General features: G+C 45.4%; 5 protein-coding genes across 6 annotated transcripts; 3 read left to right on the top strand and 2 right to left on the bottom strand.

Annotated features, from left to right (window-relative positions):
- Positions 1-74: 74 nt before the first annotated feature.
- On the bottom strand, positions 75-3927 carry LOC125760900 (alpha-(1,6)-fucosyltransferase). Its single transcript, XM_049421487.1, has 3 exons — positions 1843-3927; positions 1629-1782; positions 75-1551 (listed from the first exon to the last, which is right to left on the bottom strand). The coding sequence occupies exons 1-3, from the start codon at positions 2949-2951 to the stop codon at positions 1063-1065; spliced, it is 1752 nt and encodes a 583-aa protein (XP_049277444.1). The 5' UTR covers positions 2952-3927; the 3' UTR covers positions 75-1062.
- A 1834-nt stretch (positions 3928-5761) lies between these two features.
- On the bottom strand, positions 5762-8943 carry LOC125760910 (arrestin domain-containing protein 2-like). Of its 2 annotated transcripts, none has more exons than XM_049421500.1 (3): positions 8181-8943; positions 7237-7380; positions 5762-7160 (listed from the first exon to the last, which is right to left on the bottom strand). In XM_049421500.1, exons 1-3 carry the CDS (start codon positions 8278-8280, stop codon positions 6154-6156), a joined length of 1251 nt encoding a protein of 416 aa, XP_049277457.1. In that variant the 5' UTR covers positions 8281-8943; the 3' UTR covers positions 5762-6153. The 2 variants fall into 2 exon arrangements, with proteins under 2 accessions (XP_049277457.1, XP_049277456.1); XM_049421499.1 differs by lacking the exon at positions 8181-8943 and adding an exon at positions 7681-8161.
- A 68-nt stretch (positions 8944-9011) lies between these two features.
- LOC125760915 (arrestin domain-containing protein 3-like) lies at positions 9012-10777 on the top strand. The gene is made up of 3 exons (XM_049421511.1): positions 9012-9343; positions 9421-10383; positions 10465-10777. Exons 1-3 carry the CDS (start codon positions 9223-9225, stop codon positions 10581-10583), a joined length of 1203 nt encoding a protein of 400 aa, XP_049277468.1. The 5' UTR covers positions 9012-9222; the 3' UTR covers positions 10584-10777.
- A 2-nt stretch (positions 10778-10779) lies between these two features.
- LOC125760918 (arrestin domain-containing protein 3-like) lies at positions 10780-13815 on the top strand. The gene is made up of 3 exons (XM_049421516.1): positions 10780-11900; positions 11965-12843; positions 12915-13815. The coding sequence occupies exons 1-3, from the start codon at positions 11783-11785 to the stop codon at positions 13073-13075; spliced, it is 1158 nt and encodes a 385-aa protein (XP_049277473.1). The 5' UTR covers positions 10780-11782; the 3' UTR covers positions 13076-13815.
- A 113-nt stretch (positions 13816-13928) lies between these two features.
- Positions 13929-18934, top strand: LOC125760909 (arrestin domain-containing protein 3-like). Its single transcript, XM_049421498.1, has 3 exons — positions 13929-14754; positions 16164-17165; positions 17249-18934. Exons 1-3 carry the CDS (start codon positions 14640-14642, stop codon positions 17404-17406), a joined length of 1275 nt encoding a protein of 424 aa, XP_049277455.1. The 5' UTR covers positions 13929-14639; the 3' UTR covers positions 17407-18934.
- The last annotated feature ends 116 nt before the right edge of the window (positions 18935-19050 follow it).

Raw genomic sequence — 19050 nt, forward strand, 5'->3', positions numbered from 1 at the left:
ATCGACCGGTAGTGTTACTCGATTTTACTGGCTCCGTTGAATTCTTTCCTCCCATTGGAGATGGATAAAACACATTTCTTTGCTTCTTCATAAATAAACTTATTTTCTTATTTTGCGAAGTAGCTTACATTGCTTATCATACTTTCATTCGGTGTTCATGTTGGGGGTTGTTGGCTTGTTTGTGTTTCCTTATTTGTTGTACAATTTGTACAAACCACTATTCATGTTTCGGCGGTTCTTCCCTGCAAATGATCAACTAAGCCGTTCCGTCGTTACGTACTATTTTCCCAAAATGTTTGTTCACTCGCTGCCATAACTTTGCTCGTTATAATTTACTATTTTTAATTATTTGCCGCGATTGCCTATCGTTTCGAAACTTTTCGCTATAAAAACTAACCTTACGCAAGTTCATTTAGCTCGCTTTGTTTGTCCTACGTTTCACATCACGATGTTAATTATTTGTTCAAATATCATCAACCACCTCCATGTACGGTGAATCGTTTTACTAAGAGCAGCCTGATGCTTTGCTACAGCGTATCAAATACACGGGCGGCATACGGTGACCAAATGATACGGGGCAATGTTAATTCTTGCTACTAATATCAAGTACCTTTGTTCCTATATTGTTGTTCGGGCTCTTCGCTCCAAGGAAAGCTATGGCTTCAAAATTCGTATCAAATCCAATCTCGAAACTCCGCGCCAACGCCATATGACGTTTCCATTTACATAAAATCAATTAAATTAATTGGTGAACTAAAAAGGGCAAACGATATAAAATGGGTTGTAAGCATAACGACTGGCAAATTGATCTACAAAAACAATATTCTCAGTATCACACTGCAAAAGCAACATTCGTTCCTTCGATCGTACACATTAAATGATGTCGTACCAACTTGCTGAGAAGAAGGAAACGCTTATCATCTGACGCCTTTCACTCATCCACACGGCCACACGATGCACATGCACACTTGTTGAACTTTCGAGCATATCAGCACAAATAGGATCCATGCGTTACAATTCTCTCACTATCAAATGGCGACGCCTTTCGCTCAGCAGTAAGGACTACTTCACATCTGGGTAGGTGGGCAATTCCACGATTTCGATCTTATCGTTTACCTTAAACGAGGGAAACAGTCCCACCTGGTTGGTGCGAAGGTTCTTGCCCTTTGAGTACCCGTTCCAGTGGTTGCCAGCGACACCGACCAGATCACCAGCACGCACCTGAATTTCATCGTGGCTTTTTGGATCGTGTGGCAAGATAACCTCGCGATTGTGCGAGTTCTGCCCACCGTAGTAATAGATATCGTCCAGCGACCGGAATCGTCCGGATGCGTCCGGGTACATGCTTTGCATGATTTCGTACGCCACCCGACACACTTGCGAGCTGAAGGTACACACAAGGTAGTCGCTGAGAGAGAGCAGATGTATGTCCAAAATGATCCCATTCAGCGAGGAATCGGTATATCGCGTCGATACAGCCGCCATCTTGGCCACGTTAGGATCGCCGATCACCTCGTATTGAGGATATTTGGTTTTTGTTTCTTCAATCACCTGGAAGAAAGGACAGATTAGTGCTATGCGCCGTTGCTGTCTCCGTCACCACGCAACCGATGCTTTGAACAGTTTACCTTTGGATCGTCGCTTGCTACGAATACACGTCGTTTGTCGATCTTTTCCTTCAGTTCAAGCTGATCGTAGTATTCATCAACTGCCGTCATGTATTCCTCGATACCGTGGAACGCAGCTTCGGTACCAACTTTATCAGTCCGTCGCACGTGGACGCTACAAAATAAGGGTTTTAGTACAACAATATTTAAATAAAACGGCACATTTGATATTTACCCAACGATAGGTTTTTTGAAGCCTAATCGCTCGATACCATTCTCCAACATCTGTTGTGTCTCGCCAGTCGGTTTCAGCAGGTACTTGAGAAACTGGCCAATCCACCACACGATCGGATCACCGTGCAATTTCATCAATCGGGGAGCTAAATCTGCCGGAATTGCCAGCGGCAGGTACGGTGGACGCGGATTAAGCGAATCTATGATCGGTAATGTTAACACTTGGGTATTTGTCTGTCCCGGCCAGCTAGCATGGGATGCGCCGTTCGAATCCAAGCAGGTATCAGAGATAGGTTGAAACACCTCCTCCCAGCCGGCTTTGTGATAACGCCATCCCTTCGATTTCAGTATTAGCGTGCGTTCGGTCGCGTACGCCATTATGAAGCAGTAGACAACATGATGCAGCTGGCATCCGTACCCGCACCCTTTGTTTAACCGACACAGCAGCTTCCTCGCGGTTGAACAATTTTCCGGATTCTGCAAGCGTGTCAAGCGCTTTTGTACCAGCTCGCTCAGATCGGCCGATTCACGGTATCGCCAAGCTTCGTATCCGTCCACGGAACGCATTCGATCGATATCCGTCAGCAGGGAACGTTTGTGTTCTGACGCCAGCGAAAGAAAGGCATTCAGCGGCTTCACTAACTCGGGGGCCGATTTCTGCGCCAGCTTTTGTACCTTCGTTACCTCCGACTGCAAATAATTCCACAGTTCTTGTGTGTTTGTATCGACGCGACGTCGCAATCGCTCATACTCAAGTGATGGTCCATTTCGGGGCCGTCCAAGAGCAAACCACCCGGAACTGCCATCCTGTTCCAGCTTGTTGCCTAGCTCGTCGATGAAGTGTTGTTTCCGGTCTGCAGAAGCACCGGCATCGGCCATATACTCATCAACTAACATGCGCAGTTCTTGATCGATCTGCTTAGAGCGTTCCAGTTGCTGGACGGCTCGTTCGAGCCTTTTCACTGAATCGTCCCCATCAGCGGAGTTAGTGGACGAGGCGGAGGTATTGAGCTTGGAATAGAATATTAGCACGAACAGCACCCACACGAATAGGAACGATACGAGCACACGGGCCCAAGGATTGAGACCCATCAACTGTCGGACGATCATGCTTGATGGAATGTAATTTTAGTTGTCCTTGTTTCTGACGGAACACAACATCTGATCGTTCGTTCAAACCGGTCAACTTTTCTCGTCTGTTTCGCTGTCTCCGTTGTTCGATTGTTTGGGGCGGTATTATTGAGCGAGATAATAAACGTACAATCAACTGGCGGTGACGTGGAGCATTAGTATTATCTCGTTTTAAGGGCTCTAATCACGTTCGTTATTCTTTGCTCCAGTACAGCAAAGTACCAGTCTAGGTCTCGGACCAACCAAACCAATTCACACCCATCAGCTCCGTAAAGTATGAACGAAAGACATTGCTTGTTGCAACTGGAAACACATTCACAAACTGGCTGCTCCACTAGGAAGGTACAGTTTCTGTGCGACAATTTCAAATGGTTGCGCTAATCTCGTTCCCTCCAGCACATCCACACCAAACCACTTGCGTTGTACTTGCATATGTGTTATCTAGGTTTCCTTCACGCCACGATGAACACTCGCTTTGGTCTGGCAGTTTAACCGCTAGCACACCACCGGATGCCGGACGATGCGCTTTAATTCATTGACTCGTTTGCAATCGGCGTACAGGCAACCCTTTGTCACGCTAATGTACACCATTTGTTTGTCCGCGACGGATTTTCGCAGGTGGTGCGGATTGGCCGTCTCCTCCGCCACCACCACCACCACCAACCAGCTGTCCTCGTACTGTTTACGGTGCCACCGTCAGTTTTGTTTTGATTAAGCAGCAATCGCTACGAACGAGCAGCAAACGCGGTATGCAAACAAGACGATGGTTTCTTTTGGCAAATGGACCACGCTGGTACTTCCTGCTTGGGTGTTTCTTCAGAGGAAATGGTTTCGCGCCGCGTAATACCGTCCTGCGGACGGGTTAACAAAGTCACAAAATTCCAGCTACACGATTCGCTTCCAGCCCAACGCAGCGCGACAGATTTGACATTCCAAACGGACCGCCACGAACGAAATTTGTCAAGCACAGGCGCGTGTAAAACGAATGGTTGAATACTTCTGATCTTTTTTCTATCATCATACCTGCCGCGCCGAAACGCAATCGTATGTTTTTCAGTTCTTTCCTTGCATTTATGTAATGACTCATCCGTAATCATAATTATTTCCTGCACTTTTTCCCGATGGGTTTGTTTTCATATTTAGTATCCACGGGATTCTCTGTATAAATTTCCAACAAATACAAAATACAGGTTGCATTATGATATCAGCAATAAATAACAGATTTATTGGTTTCTTTTCCTTTTTTTTATCAACATCTTAGTCCCAGACTGAGATTCGCAATGGTGTCCAGCTTCTCATGGTACATGGCTTACTTGCCACAGCATCCGCCGGACTTTTCCTTGCATCCACCGCTAGCACAGGCACACTTGCAATCCGTGGCGCAAGTTTGCCCATTGCCACACCCGCTAGTGCATTTGCAATCTGTAAAATAACATTTAATCGTTAAGGATGCCTTCGCAAGACGTTTCACCGCAAAAACCTTCAGCTTACCATTTCCACAGCACTTGCAAGGCATCTTATTTTGGAGTACTTTTCACGTCTGCTTGTTGTAGAAGAAGCAAAAAAAAGCAGCACGTACTTTCACTAGTTTCTCGTCGGACGAAAATCGCTTTTCCGAAATGCTCGCTCTCTTCCGAACAGTCTACTGAGATCGATTCGCAAACTGCATACTTTTATACCGTTTCCGCCCGATCCGTATTGCAGCCGGAGCAGCGATTCAATTGAACCGTTTGAAAGCATGCTCGCGTGCACTTCCGCACGCGGAGAGCTTCAGCGTGAGAGAGTGTCGTGTGCAAACGGCATTTAAACGTGTTGCTTTTGTTATTACGTGTCGTGGCTTCCATTGAACCGGTGTAACCGTGTTTTTTTGTTCATGCTATTTAAATTGTTTTTTTATCTCTCTCTCCTTTTAACTGATGCAATTTATTGCCAGTTGGTATCGACAATGTTATGCACACATTGCACCATCGAGCATAGATTGTACGCCGCATTTAATGCACATTTAGGGGTTTTGCGTAGCCGCCAATCGATGAAACACTTACGATGCAATTCTATACTTAATGTAAACAATTGTCCTATAAATCAAACAAGCCAATCCAAAGTGAGTCTAGCGAACCAACAATCAACTCAAGCGCATGTTTGTGCGCGTCTCTTGTTTCGCTTTTCGCTTTGATATCTAATCACGACGTCGCCAATATACAAACAGCTAATCAGCGGTCAATGACGCCATTCGACAATTTTCTTTGCGTTGTTCAATGTCGCGTTTGCACTCAACACCAACATTATGTATATGGTGTAGTAGTGGTACACGAGCGCAACCACTGTACGGACGAATTCAACATTCCCATCAGCGAAGTTCCTCGATGCCGGATATTGTTGCACACGGAAACTAGCAGTTTAGTGCGAGCGCACGATTGCTGACCAATATAAAGGTCTGCACTTCGAGCAGAGGCGGTATAATCAGCTTCAAGTTAAGGAAGAACAAACTAAACAACTAAAACCTAAACAAACAAAACTTCAATTCAAGATGCCTTGCAAAACGTGTATTGCCGGTGAGTCTATTTCTCAAGTTTACATTACTAGCGAATTTTAATATACGACCTTTTTACTGCAGATTGTAAATGTACCAGCCCAAACTGTGGCAGTGGCTGTAGCTGCGAGTCGCGTTGTAGCTGTCCGTGCAAGGACGGCGCTAAGGAGGGTTGCTGCAAGTAACACGCTGTCCACTTAACAGAAGCCCATGCATGGCCTAATTCGGATGCTAAACAAACGAGCAAGAGACAACAAAATTGTCGTAAAATATTAAGTACACTTTTCATTCCCATCATTCACTGCACCTGCACCAGTATTGGCATTCTTTAACTTATAAACATGGAAACATTGTGTACGGAGATTCTAAATATATGTCGTTGAATTTTCGAACACCATAAATGCGATACCTTTCCAACTGAACGCTTAATACGCCACCGGACGCGTTTGTTTTTTTTTTTTTTTTGATGAAAAAATGTAAAAGATAAAGTCATTTCAAGAGTTTAAGGGAGAGAGAGTTAAAGTAATCTCAAGGAGAGTTTGGAATAATTTAAAGCCTAAATACATCCTTTTAGTACGCCTGGTACGAAAGAAAGATTTCTATCTGTCACGGTAAAGTTAAATGCGACGATAAACGTGAAACCGGCGATGATCACTGTTTGGGAGGTAATGGTGGTTGTGCCGCCATCGGTGGAAGAGCAGGCCACTGGACGTCGTTAAAGTTGTACGATGGATAGAGCGGTACGTACGGCTTTGTACCGATCGCATTGGTATCGGTATCGTCGGTTATCACCACCGCTGCACCATTCATCGCTTCTTCGTACGTCGGTGGAGAAAGATACTCCGGTGGTAGTGTATTTTCCCGTACCAAACCACTCGCGGACGGAAGTTGTTGTGCTGGAACGTTACCGAAGTTAAATCCACCTATCGCACCGGTTCCACTGGTGGTAGCCGTCGTTGCCACTGGTGGAATAGCAACAGTCGAGGGCTGCTGCAACATCAGTGGAGTCGTGCCGATGATCAGCGGTATTTCGAGCACCGGATCCGAACCGCAACCTACCACGCGCACCGTTATATGCAAACGGTAGCTCACGGATATGATGTTCAGATCGCCACAGGTCGGTATGACGGTTGGCACTACGAGCCGCTGCTTGTACTGAATCAATGCCTCACTACCCACACCGTCCCCAATGTGCTTGACGATCGTGTGCACTTCATGGCGCGTTTTGCTCGCCGGATACTCCGCACGGTATGTAATGTCCTGCAGTAGCTTCATGTTGACACCCTCGATAATGCGGGACGATTGATTGTTTAGATCGATCGTGAGCGGTATAGCCTGCCCCGGTACGTATCCGGTGTAGGGAACGGTCACCCGTACGAACAAGGGTTTCGTACGCCAAAAGGCACAGCAAAACACGCGTGCATCTTCCATCCGGCTTGGCAGACGGATCGAGGGCGACTGGAGGTTAAGATCACGCGGCTGAATCACGGTGAAACCCACCTTGTACGTTAGGTTAAACTTCCACGGGCGATCCATCACTACCTGGGCCGTGTAACGACAGTGTCCGTACGATCCTTCGAACGAGGTAGGCAAATGGGAAGGCAGTTCGCAGGCAAACTCATAGATGTGTTCCCCGGCCGGAAGTTCCGTTGGATTGCCTGTTGCGTGTCAGCGAAAGGAAACATACATTACTATTCACGCTGTCCATTTCCATCCACGTCATACGCTACTTACCACTATCTGGCGATCCGACCAGCACCTTCATCGATGACAGATGATCCCGCTTGGCGGTATAGTAAACCGTACGCCTTTGTCTGCCCTGTCCGCGTTTTTGCGTCCACTTGACATTGCTGACTCCGACGATGCTGAGACGGATTTCTGCAGTTTTTTTTCGAGGTGAATTGAATTTAGAAACCGAAAAAAGAAAGAAAAAAGATACTTTAATGCAGAAGTCACTAAAAGCTAAACACAAACAAAATGTTTTATCAAAGCTGTAGTAACTTTCTTGCTCAATTAAGACTAAAAAGGGAAATTAGCTTCTTCTTTTTTAGCTTCAATATCACACGGCACTATCACAATGTAATATAAAAGGCCAGAAAGCTTTTGGCCTTGACGGAACGCACGAAAACACACACTAGACGATCTGCGCATACGATAAACAAATGAAAAACTCCGCACCGTTAAACTTTTTCGGCTCGGTCAGCTTGATCTGGACGTGTCCCGTCACCTGCTGCCCACTTTGGTACGTCCCATGGGTACTGTTGGTAAAGCGTATATCACAGTGCACTTTCATGTTGAGGCACGGCCACCCAATGGCAATGGGGGTTGAAAATCCCTTCACGAAATCGCAAGCATACGCTTCTCACTAAAGATGCACCGCAACGCGCTATTCTGTCGTTGGCCAGTAACTGAACCGGCTCGAAAAACTGATCGCTGTGTGAAGCTGTATGCTTTTACATTCATTAGGTGTGTTTTTGGGTGGTAGGGGGTGGGAGTGCGTGATGTCATAGTGTGACCTTCGTTCGTATACACTATTCATACTCGGTGTGTGTGCGTGTGTTTTTCACCATCCGCGTTTTTTTATGTGTGTATAGTGTTTGTTGGATGGTGCGTAACGGTTAGTGCGTATTGGTGTAAACATTAGGCGGTTTCTCTTTCTTGCTCCACATGACACACACCGCATACATGCGCCAACTGTAATCTTTCCATTGGACCATCGGTTGTTTGGTCCTCCTCGCTGCTCTGTACACTGATGGCCAACATTCCATATTTCCTCATCAAACGCACACCACGACGGATTGGCCGTTTATCGATGGAGCGTATAGCGATTAGCAAACATGCCTTGAAGAATTTCCGTCCGATTCATACTGTTTTTTTTCGTAATGATTTATAAACATAATTATAATTTTCAGCAAAAAAAAAAAACTTGAGTAAGTGAGTTGACGAGGCAACTTGTTCGTTTCTAACTTAATATTGTTCAACATGCGTGACGATTGACCTCAAATCGCTTATCTCAAACTATGCTGGGAAGCAAACAATATCTTTCCGAATGGCAATGGGAATTTACTATCGGGTTTTAATTTCCATATGTTACTAGATGAAGGAATGGAGGGATGGTACAGGAAAACAAAAGCGTTGCCTTTCGTATCGCGTGACATTCACAATCAGGAACTAATTTCATAAATGTAAACACATATTTTCATTTTTTTTTAAATCCAGCATATGAGCGTAGCGTAGGAGTCACTAAGTGCAAACAAAAAATAATGTTACATGCAGTCGGTGCAGCCTTGTACCAATAAAACATTTATCCGACCTTAAACGACACTTCGGCTACCAGTTGTAAAAAAAACAAATGGAGACAATCTACACCTACAACATCTTTCGCAATGTCCGGGGTAGAGAACCGGAGTTGATGCACACTACCAGTTAAATATGACGGACTGACTAACTGACTGAAACACCGGACCGATTAATGGTAGGTACCATTTTGCTTATCTTATCGTACCTATCCATTAGCAATCGAAGACAGTGTCGGTGCGGGAAAAATCCACTACCCGTGTGATTGATAAAAATGAACCACACACGGCCCTTTTGATATGGGGCGGGTTTCATGGGACAGCCGCTCGATACAACCAGCACCCAGTATGATTACAATTGTGCAGGAGTTTGGTGCCTGCTTTTAGCCGCGGTAAAAAAGATTTTTTAAAAAAAGTATAAAACATGCCGGAAGCGAGCGAGTGTCAGATACGCTTTGATAACAATCCGTGTGGAGTTTATTTTCCTGGCCAGACTCTGTCGGGGTACGTTGAGCTGCGCGTGCTGGAAGTGTTCAAAGTTAAAGGTAAATTCGATGCTAGACTTCCGTACACTTCTTCCCATTCGCATGAGTCATTCGCATTGTGGCCCTCTCACGCACAGGTGTCAGTCTGCAGATAAAAGGATTCGCGGAGGTGAAATGGTCGGAAAGCAGTGGTACGGGAAAATCCCGCCGCACCGTGCACTACCATGGACGGCAGGACTATATCAACACCGTCACGTACCTGCAGGGTTCACCGGAGGGCAACCCATTCGACATTGCACCCGGCACGCATACGTACCGTTTCGGTTGTCAGCTGCCCCACAATCTACCCACCTCGTTCGAGGGCCAGTACGGTCACATACGGTATACCGTACGTGTGGTACTTCACCGACCGTGGAAGGTGGATCCAACGTATAAGGTCGGTTTTACCGTGTTACGCCACGTGAATCTTAACGAGAATGCGCTATCGCTGGCGATGCCGTGCAAGCTCGAGATGCAGAAAGTGTTTTGTTGCGGACCTTGCGCCTCGGATCCGCTGCACATTTCGGCTCAGGTGCCGATCGGTGGGTACGTGCCCGGTCAAACGATTGCGGTGCATATAGAGGCCTCGAACCGTAGCAAGAAGCGGGTGCATGAGTTCAGCACCAAGCTGGTGAAGAACGTGTGCTACATCAGCCAGACGCCGTACAGTCGCGTGAAGCTGGTGCCGGAAATTGTGTCCGAGGTGCGTTGCCAGGGTGTGGCCGCAGGTGACCAAGGCAGTTGGGATCAGTTTTTGGCGATACCGGCCCTACCGTCCACCAGCAGCCAGTGCCAAGTGCTGACGCTTGGGTACGAGGTAGAGGTCGAGGCGAAGATCCCGGGTCCAAACATTAATCCACGCATTCGCATTCCGATAACGCTCGGTACGGTGCCATTAGCGGCGCATGCCATCCCTACGATGAGAAATAACGATCAGTTACAGGCGTACCCCGTACCGTCCATACCGGAACCAGCGGTACCGATGGAACCAACGGCCCCTCCTGTTCCGTACGATCAACTCAAACCCACCGTTACGCCAAGCGTACCGACGGATCAACTACGTAAGTATTAGTTCCTAAGAGAATCGTTAAATTTGTACCGTTACAGAACGATGATTACCTTTACCAAACTATTCTTCTTAGCTCCTCCGACGTACGAGGAAGCAGTTGGATCAACTCCGGCCAATATTCTCGAGGAGGGTGAAGAAAATACGGGCAGCAACAACTTCACCCCACAGTACATGGTTTACCGGTTCAATTAGTAAAACAAGGATGATGACGAATTGTTCCAACCGTTTACACCAGGGCTCTCCAAACTAGGCCCTCCCGAGATATCCCGAGATTGGCCCTCAGCTGTGGCTATTCCACTCAAAGCGGCCCGCCATCTAAAAAGTTTGGATGCCCTTGGTTTACACTGACGATTCCACTATAAGCGCAACACGTGTATAAAAGCTGTTATATTGTTATAAGCACCGGTTTTGTTTAATTTAATAAATCTTATCTTTTGCAAACAAAATGCAAATTTTACTTATCGGGAGTCTACTAGAAACTACAAACCGCCGTAACAATCGAATACACTAGTTTGAATGCTGGCAACACTGCTAAACGATACTGCGAAATTACCTGTCAGGACATAAAACGTGCGTTTTCCATCGTTCGACGAAGCAGTAGGCCATGACGAGGAAATACGCAACGATGGCAATGATGCATGTAGCCGTTTTTTTTTTTGGTTCTTTTTGGGGCATAACATTTCTAGAGTATCTGAGAGCAGCGTGGTGCGCATAAACGCTCTCCGGTTTTAATAGAAGGGAAACCAAACACGTTTTCCTGTGCTCCTGTGGGTGTGTGCACGGACAAAACAAATACATTGGCAAATTCACGACGCCCCAAAGTCGAAAACATCATCCTTGTACGATTTACGTCAAACGCCAGGATACGCATCACATTTTCATCCCCGCCCGGTTTCGCGAGCGCTGGGGTGTATTATTTTGACAAATTGTGTGTGCTGGAACGTTGTATTTGGTGCTCTACTATACTAGTGCTAGCGGCATTTCAAGGACGGTGAAACGTTATTGTACAAGCATGTTTCAGGTATTTTAGACAATTCGGTCGGTGCTTTAGAGGGGGATAGCTAAAATGGCTACACGTACGAGTATTTGCCAGTCTGTGCTTTGCCATGGTGTGTTACTTGATTAAAAAGTTCCTATTTTGCAAACAACCATAAAGTAAATATCACGACGGCAATCGATACCATCGTAATGATGTGGTAGTGTTGTCTCCCTGTGAGGAGGATACGACTTTTTTGTGAAAGAAACTGTATTCCACGATGATGCCGTCGACGCATTCTTGGATCGCGAGAAACGCTTAGTCGATTCAATCATGTTCGATAATCGATTTTAACCAACCAACAAGAGTAGCGCCAACGCAAATACACAGTATAGGACATTGGGGTTGAGAAAAAATGCCCGACCCCGAGTGCCACATACGATTCGATAACAACCCATACGGAGTGTATCTTGCCGGCCAAACTTTAGCCGGTCAGGTGGAGCTCCGTTTGACGGAGATACTTAGTGTAATTGGTAAGTAAAGGCGTTGTTCCGTATACTGTTGGAAGTGATTTAACAAAAGGTTTCCCTTGTGCAGGTATAAGCTTGCGGCTTGATGGACTCACCGAAATAGAATGGTCTGAAGTCGTTGAATCTGCTACAGGACAGCCTGGGAGTCGTAAGACGACTCGCTATCACGGCCAGCAAACGCTTCTCAACTCTACCAGCTTCCTGTGTGGCTCGTCCGTAGGGCCGGTGCGGGACCTGGCAATCGGAACGCATACGTATCATTTCTCCTGTGAACTGCCCACCCACCTACCGACCTCGTTCGAGGGTTACCACGCACGCATCCGGTACACCGCCAAGGTTTCGCTGCATCGGACGAAAGCTCGCATCGATCCAATCGGGCAGACGAGCTTCACCGTGCTTCGGCATTTGAATCTGAACGAGCATGGCGAGGTGCTGCTGTTGCCAACGAAAAGCGAACTGACGAAGGTGTTTTGCTGTGGACCGTGCTCTTCCGAACCACTATACATATCGGCCCAGATAGCCCGGTGCGGGTACATTCCGGGCCAAACGATTATAATGAAGATAGACGCCGTCAACCGGAGCCGTACGACAGTGACCGAGTTTCGCGTAAAGTTGATCCAGAAGCTGTGCTACACTAGCCAGCATCCCACGGTGGAGGCAAACTCGGATGCGCTCGTAGTGGCCGAGTCGCGCTGTTCCGGCGTTACCTCGGGCGAGGTAGTAAAACATCAGCAAAATTTGCTCATCCCAGCACTACCGCCGACCTATACCGATGGTTCGCCCATCTTCAGCATCAACTACGAGCTGGAGGTGGAGGCACGGGTAACAGGGCCGAACATTAGTCCACGGCTGGCAATGCCGATTACGATCGGAACGATAGCGCTGGAAGCGTCAGTACCGAAGGAGAAGTTAAAACCGCTTGCTAAACCACCGTGGGATCCGTTTAGTAAGTGAATCTGAGAACATGTTCCACTCCAAGGAGGACAATAAAGTCAACGATTTCCTCTTCCCGCACAGGTTCACAGCACTACACGGATATCATCGGTACACGTGTACCGGTCACCAACATCGCTCGTCGTTCACAGGCGGGAATGGACGAGCTGCCGATCAATTCCAACAACGTGCGTCTTCACTACATTGTGCACCGGAACGGTGGCATGCTGCCCGATGAGAACTGAAATCGAATGGAGAACAGCTGTTGTTATTTCAAGTTGCTTGCTATTTACACTGAATTAGGTATTAATAATCGTTTTTGTTTTTTTAAAATTGAAGAAGAAGAAAAAAACGAAACACTAATGAGTACAAAGTCAAATGAAACAGATAAAAAAAACGAACACACATACATGTCATCAATTGCACACATACACACTGCCTCTCGCCGCTTTTGGCATGCCTCGGAATGCTTACCCAAAAACAAAAAAAAAAAAAACAAACAAAATGATATACAAAACGCACGCATAATTCAATTAAACGGCGGGGAAGTCTCAGTGTTATTGCTTTCCGTTCCTTTCTGTTCCTTTTTTATCTACTCGTAATATATCTTATTAAAAATGCCACCTTGTGCTGCTTATGCCGTATTATGTGATGCACCATAAACTCCAAATCAGCCTCTAAATGTATTGTGCTTTTCCGTGGTTGTAATTGTGGGCATGCACATAAGCCAAAAAAAAAAACAGTTTAAGTACAACTTTAAAAAAAAAAAAACAATTTCAATTACACGCCCAACTCGTATCGTACGCATATTGCGCCACAACGTTTTCCCTTTGGATAAAGCAGAAGGTATGTGCGCTTATTGTCAAAGCTCAGAAGCAAAAAGGATAAAAAGAATGAAACCTCCGCTAAACTACCTCAAGTGCCATTGAGATTTGTTGCAAATATACATAATTATGTGAATATGCTGCTACCGACCAACAGCGTTCATTGATGGGCTCTCTCTCTATCTCTCGCTGACACGTGTATCCGAACTTAGTGTAATGGCCGGAAGTAAGATTGTTTGTTTTTTGTGTATTTTTCTAAACAAAATTTATCCTTTTGCGGACATGATTTTGTTATCATGTTTTGCTAATTCATTTTCAAAGGCCCCATCTACATGAATGCTTGAACATGACAAAACATAAAACATAAAAATGAAACAAATTAGCAAAACTAATAAAACCGATACAATCCGCCAAGGTTAGCGATTAAAAATACGACCTTTGCTGGCAACATTGCTTTCCCGTGGTTTCAACTTGACGCACACAATAATGCACTCTCTCTAGCAAAACCAACACACGCGTGCACACACAAATTTCGCTCTCTCCCGCACACATTGAGAGAGAGAGAGAGTGGGAAATCTGTCAATACACAACTACGGTCACGCAACCGGCGAGCGGTCTCCTCTTGATTGGCTGTAGTCGTCGAGACCGCGGCGCTCGCTAGCTAGGAACGAAAACTGGTTCTGTGCTTTGTGCGTTTTGGGCACTTTTTGCCGATTTCTCTGACTGTGTTGTGCGACGGAAGTTTGTTAAAAATTGCATTCGTCTTTTGAAGCAGTTCCCGTTCGATTCCCCCTTATTTGCCATTCTGAATCGTGGCAAATATACACGTAGTTCCTAGTGAAGTGGTATTGTGGTGTTCAACCGATTACAAAGCTCGTGGCCGCAAGTGGTGGCATTACGTAGGTGGAAACTATCGTTTATATTCCCTTAGGAGCCAAGCGTCCGAATTAGCTAGCGGAACGAAAAGAGCCAACCCGAAAACAAGATGGGGCTGAAGGAATGCACGATTGAGTTGGATAATCCGTACAATACGTACTACGCCGGCCAGACGGTGAACGGCAGAGTGACGTTCACGTTTGATTCTGCAAAGAAAATACGAGGTAAGTGTGGTGTACGTTCGAGTCCAACATATGGGGTGCTAGCTAAGGGGGGGGAAAACGTATGCAAAAAAAAGATGCCACCCTTCAGCATATTTGCGATGGATTATGTTAACTCGATCGGGGAGCAACACGCACTAGTACGCACAAATTTCGATGACATCATCTGTCAAAAAACTGTCGCCCGTAGATTTATCGACGACGCTAGGCGTGAGGGACAGGGGCAGTGAAGTGTGTAGATGGGTGGTGTTTTTGTGTAGCGGTTGTAACAAATCCATCAGCAAGTAGAGTAGGTACAGATTCGTGCCCGAATTGCAAGGACCTCATTGGGGAAATGTTGGCAGTGAGACATAAGTAGGCAAGAAACACCCGTTCACATCTCCCTTGACAACGCTGACGATGGGTTAATCATACTTAACCTACAGTACACAGTGTTTTTTCTTTTTTTTTGTTCATGCTATTACTTCACTGCCTTGGAATGTTCGATGCCTACTAAGAGCTTAAGCTCTTGCTCTCGTCTATGTCAGATAGTTTCCACATTAAACTGATTGGCCTTTGTGAACCTAGTCATTAAACAACCAAAAATACCAAACTCTATGCTACGATGGAGAAGTTTTTTTGCCTTTTTTTTCCATGACCGTACTTTCATGCGATGATATGAATACATTCTATAGGAACTAACCCGGCGCACCCGGCACACGCTGTTAACGACGCTACCATCCACACATATGGGGAGAGCGTGTGCGAACGCTCTACCCCACTCAACCGGTTCAAGATGCTTCGGAAGCAGTGAGCATGTTTATTTTTATATGCGCTCGTATGTTCTTCCTGCATTCCCTGTCCAATTTGAACGCGTTTCAGATGCTAACCCGCGTGTGGGGGGTATATTTTTTCAACTTTAAAGCACATCAAAATACGAGTACCTATTACAACGGGAATAATTTGTACGGATTCGCTCACAAACCGAGAAAAAAAGTATATTAAACTAAAAACAATATGAAACCACTTTTCTACTAGGTGCAAAAATAGTGACTTCCTACTTTGTCAGTTTTTGTTAATTATATTTAGCTGTTTAGCGTTCCATATGGTAACCACGAAGGATGAAGATAATTCAGTCACAGCCTTCTTGGATTTACTGTTGCTATATCAACTTTAAAATCGTTTAATTCGAATCTTTTTTTGTGAATTGGAATTCACTATTCCTTATCGTATTGCGCAACCACACACCGAATTATCATTATTATTTTACACGGCGGAAGTATACTAGTATTGAAATTAAAAACCAATTCCGCGTCTACAATCGGTAAATTGTTTACGTTTACAGCCCTTTACCATCGGGATTGCTGACCAAACACAAAATTAATCGTTTTCCTATATACTTATACTACCCGATTTATAACGTTTCATTGCAGGCATTGTAATCAAGTTTGCCGGTGAAGCAGAAACCAAATGGAGCGAAACGGAAACGAAGACCGATACGAACGGCAAACAGTACGAATCGACGACGAATCTAACTGGCCAGGAGGAATACTTCCAGATACAATACTACCTGCTCGGTGGCAAGAATGCAGCCGAATCTCAATTAGCAGCCGGGCAGCACACCTACCCATTCACCTGTGCCCTGCCACCAACTCTACCGTCGTCGTTCGAAGGCGAATGGGGCTTCGTGCGCTACACGGTCAAGGTGACGCTCGATCGCCCCTGGAAGTTTGACCAGGACGTGAAGATGGCATTCACCGTCATTTCACCCGTCGATCTGAACTTGAATCCACGCGTTAAAGACCCATTCAAGCTGGAGCTGGAGAAAACGTTCTGCTGCTTCTGCTGTGCTTCCGGACCGCTGAGCGTGATCGTTCACGTACCGGTGACTGGATTCGTTTCCGGGCAATCCGTCCCGGTGACGGTCGAGTGTGACAATGCGAGCAATGTTGGGGTGGACAAGATCACGATCAACTTACGCAAGCTGCTTGCCTTCCACGTCCACACACCGAGGCGTGAAACGAAGCGAAAGAAGGAGCTGGTCACCAGCATTTCGATGGGTCCGATCGAGGCGGGCAACAGCCAAACGTGGCAACAATTCCTAATGATACCACCGCTGCCACCATCGAATCTGGTCAACTGTGGTATCATTGATGTTGATTACGATATCAAAGTGATTGCCGAAGCGTCGGGCATGCATGCCAATCTGGACGGTAATATACCGATCGTGCTCGGTACGGTACCGTTGGAATCGTTCCAACCGCCACCACCGTACACGGACAATCCTCCAATACAAGCCGGCGACATCATTGCGACCGAGACCGATCCTTCCATGCTACCGACACAACCGGTCAGTCCAGCCAGTCCACCCAGCAACGGGGCTGGCGGTGCGCTCGGTTGGAACATTGGCGACAACAAGGCTTATCCTAACATACGTAAGTGATCGTCGGGAAATGTGGGACAGCATTTTTTTCGGCATTTGCCTAACGTTCTGTTTTTGTTTCATGTATGCTTTTAGCTCCACCGACGTTCGCTGAAACTGCGTACAAAGCACCGACCATTTCCGGCAAAAATGACTCCGAATTTACGCGCATCGTTGGCGGAGCGGAATATGCTCCCCGGTATCCGACGTACGCATTTTCACCATCTGCACCACCGCCACCACCAAACTATTGATAAGGTATCGTGCACGAATCGGATTAACGGTGGTAACACTCTTTTACTCTCATCCTCGAATAGTTATTGTACTCGTGTGTACCAACTACACAGACGTTAATCATACACAATTGATCAATTTCAGTGTCGAGTGCAAAATTCTAACGATACTCTTTTCACTGTCAGTACACACACTGCACACGGCGTTGGATTCAATGGCCACATAATAAATATGGTCATCGCCGTAAAAAGCAAACGAATTAACGAATATTGTCATGGACGCACAACGAAGATAAAAAAAAAACACGAATGCGCTCTTTGATTGCTGCTTGGTACACAGTTCTGTACCATCGTTTTCATTATTTACACATCTATTCTATCTCTTTAATCTTACGCTTCGCTTCGTCGTCCACATTGCGGTAAACTATGCGTAGTTAATCGTAGGTGGAATTATAATTATTGTTGTAAACACTCTATGCTTGTTGCGTACGTTTCTTTTTTTGCTTACGGCCGACGGACCGTAAAATGCAAAATTTAGTAGTAGTCATTGAAACAAAAAAAAAACAAACAAAAAATACCCACTGTATGTCAGGTGCATTAGCTTAAGTAACGTTTCTGTGCTACGAGTATGGCATCCTATTGCGAATGTTTTTCGTTTGATTCAATAATAGTATTCTACAAAACCTCAAACCTAAATGTAAGGAAATCCGACATCACACCAGCTATGTGTTTAAGTCATGATGAAGCTTCATTATGTAGCGTCCAACGTGCTCTTGATCATTTATGAAAGGTTCCATCCAGCATGCATCCATCGATGAAGAAGTTTTTGGCTTGGTTCATACACTTGGATATATACACACAGACAAACAAATAGTTGTATTAGAACGAAGATGCCAAAATGAGAAGGAAATCTACACAGTGCATTACTCAAGATATGATGTCAGTATGCAATACCGACCTATATTGTAACAGAAAGGAGAGAAAAGGGAAAAAAGCAGACCGTTTTGCAGTAACAGTGCCTACAAGTTTTATAATAGTTATGTGTGTTTTGTACGCACAGGGAAAAACAAGTATGAACAAATAACCTCAAATGAAATGAAACAGGAGACTAGTACGAAAACGGTGATACTAAAACCGCCACAGGAAGAAAGCACTATAATGCACTACAACTCCGAAACGGGCTGTCAGTGTTCGAACTCATGGGGGGTCGTTAGTTTCGTGGCTTTATTTGACGAGTGAAATATCTATCTTCCATACAACTTTTAATAACAAACCAACCAGTAAAATGTAAAAAAGGCAAAACGACTAGCTATGTATAAAATATATTGAAGCTATTTGTTTCACTAAGGCACACTCAAAGCTTGTGGCAGTGAATGGAAAACATCTGCATACTTGGTGGCCGCAGCCATGAGATTCGATAGTTTTCAATTCTTTGAGATAAAACATAAACAACACATTACCGAACGGTTGGAACACAACATAAAATCTTATACAGAAAACAACTATGTAACGATTTATGCAATGAGTAATAAAACGAAAAACAAACAAACTTCTCTGATTGTTATTTAAAGATGCATCCGCTATCTGCTGTAACTCTATTAGAACGGACAAAATACTATGTTCTCAATATTTTCTACTCCTTAAATTTAGCAGCGCCACCACTGG

This window comes from Anopheles funestus, chromosome 2RL (assembly GCF_943734845.2).
Source record: "Anopheles funestus chromosome 2RL, idAnoFuneDA-416_04, whole genome shotgun sequence".
NCBI classification, from domain to species: Eukaryota; Metazoa; Arthropoda; class Insecta; order Diptera; family Culicidae; genus Anopheles; species Anopheles funestus.

Bases quoted from the DNA above. Each gene is read 5' to 3' on its own strand.
- LOC125760900 (XM_049421487.1), bottom strand. From the start codon at position 2,951: ATGATCGTCCGACAGTTGATGGGTCTCAATCCTTGGGCCCGTGTGCTC. The intron at 1,783-1,842 runs GTAAATATCAAA...CTTATTTTGTAG, and splicing joins TTCAAAAAACCTATCGTTGG to CGTCCACGTGCGACGGACTG. The intron at 1,552-1,628 runs GTAAACTGTTCA...CCTTTCTTCCAG, and splicing joins TAGCAAGCGACGATCCAAAG to GTGATTGAAGAAACAAAAAC.
- LOC125760910 (XM_049421499.1), bottom strand. From the start codon at position 7,795: ATGAAAGTGCACTGTGATATACGCTTTACCAACAGTACCCATGGGACG. The intron at 7,381-7,680 runs GTGCGGAGTTTT...AAAAAACTGCAG, and splicing joins CGAGCCGAAAAAGTTTAACG to AAATCCGTCTCAGCATCGTC. The intron at 7,161-7,236 runs GTAAGTAGCGTA...GACACGCAACAG, and splicing joins GGTCGGATCGCCAGATAGTG to GCAATCCAACGGAACTTCCG.
- LOC125760915 (XM_049421511.1), top strand. From the start codon at position 9,223: ATGCCGGAAGCGAGCGAGTGTCAGATACGCTTTGATAACAATCCGTGT. The intron at 9,344-9,420 runs GTAAATTCGATG...TCTCACGCACAG, and splicing joins GGAAGTGTTCAAAGTTAAAG to GTGTCAGTCTGCAGATAAAA. The intron at 10,384-10,464 runs GTAAGTATTAGT...TATTCTTCTTAG, and splicing joins CGTACCGACGGATCAACTAC to CTCCTCCGACGTACGAGGAA.
- LOC125760918 (XM_049421516.1), top strand. From the start codon at position 11,783: ATGCCCGACCCCGAGTGCCACATACGATTCGATAACAACCCATACGGA. The intron at 11,901-11,964 runs GTAAGTAAAGGC...TCCCTTGTGCAG, and splicing joins GGAGATACTTAGTGTAATTG to GTATAAGCTTGCGGCTTGAT. The intron at 12,844-12,914 runs GTAAGTGAATCT...CTTCCCGCACAG, and splicing joins ACCACCGTGGGATCCGTTTA to GTTCACAGCACTACACGGAT.
- LOC125760909 (XM_049421498.1), top strand. From the start codon at position 14,640: ATGGGGCTGAAGGAATGCACGATTGAGTTGGATAATCCGTACAATACG. The intron at 14,755-16,163 runs GTAAGTGTGGTG...GTTTCATTGCAG, and splicing joins TTCTGCAAAGAAAATACGAG to GCATTGTAATCAAGTTTGCC. The intron at 17,166-17,248 runs GTAAGTGATCGT...GTATGCTTTTAG, and splicing joins CAAGGCTTATCCTAACATAC to CTCCACCGACGTTCGCTGAA.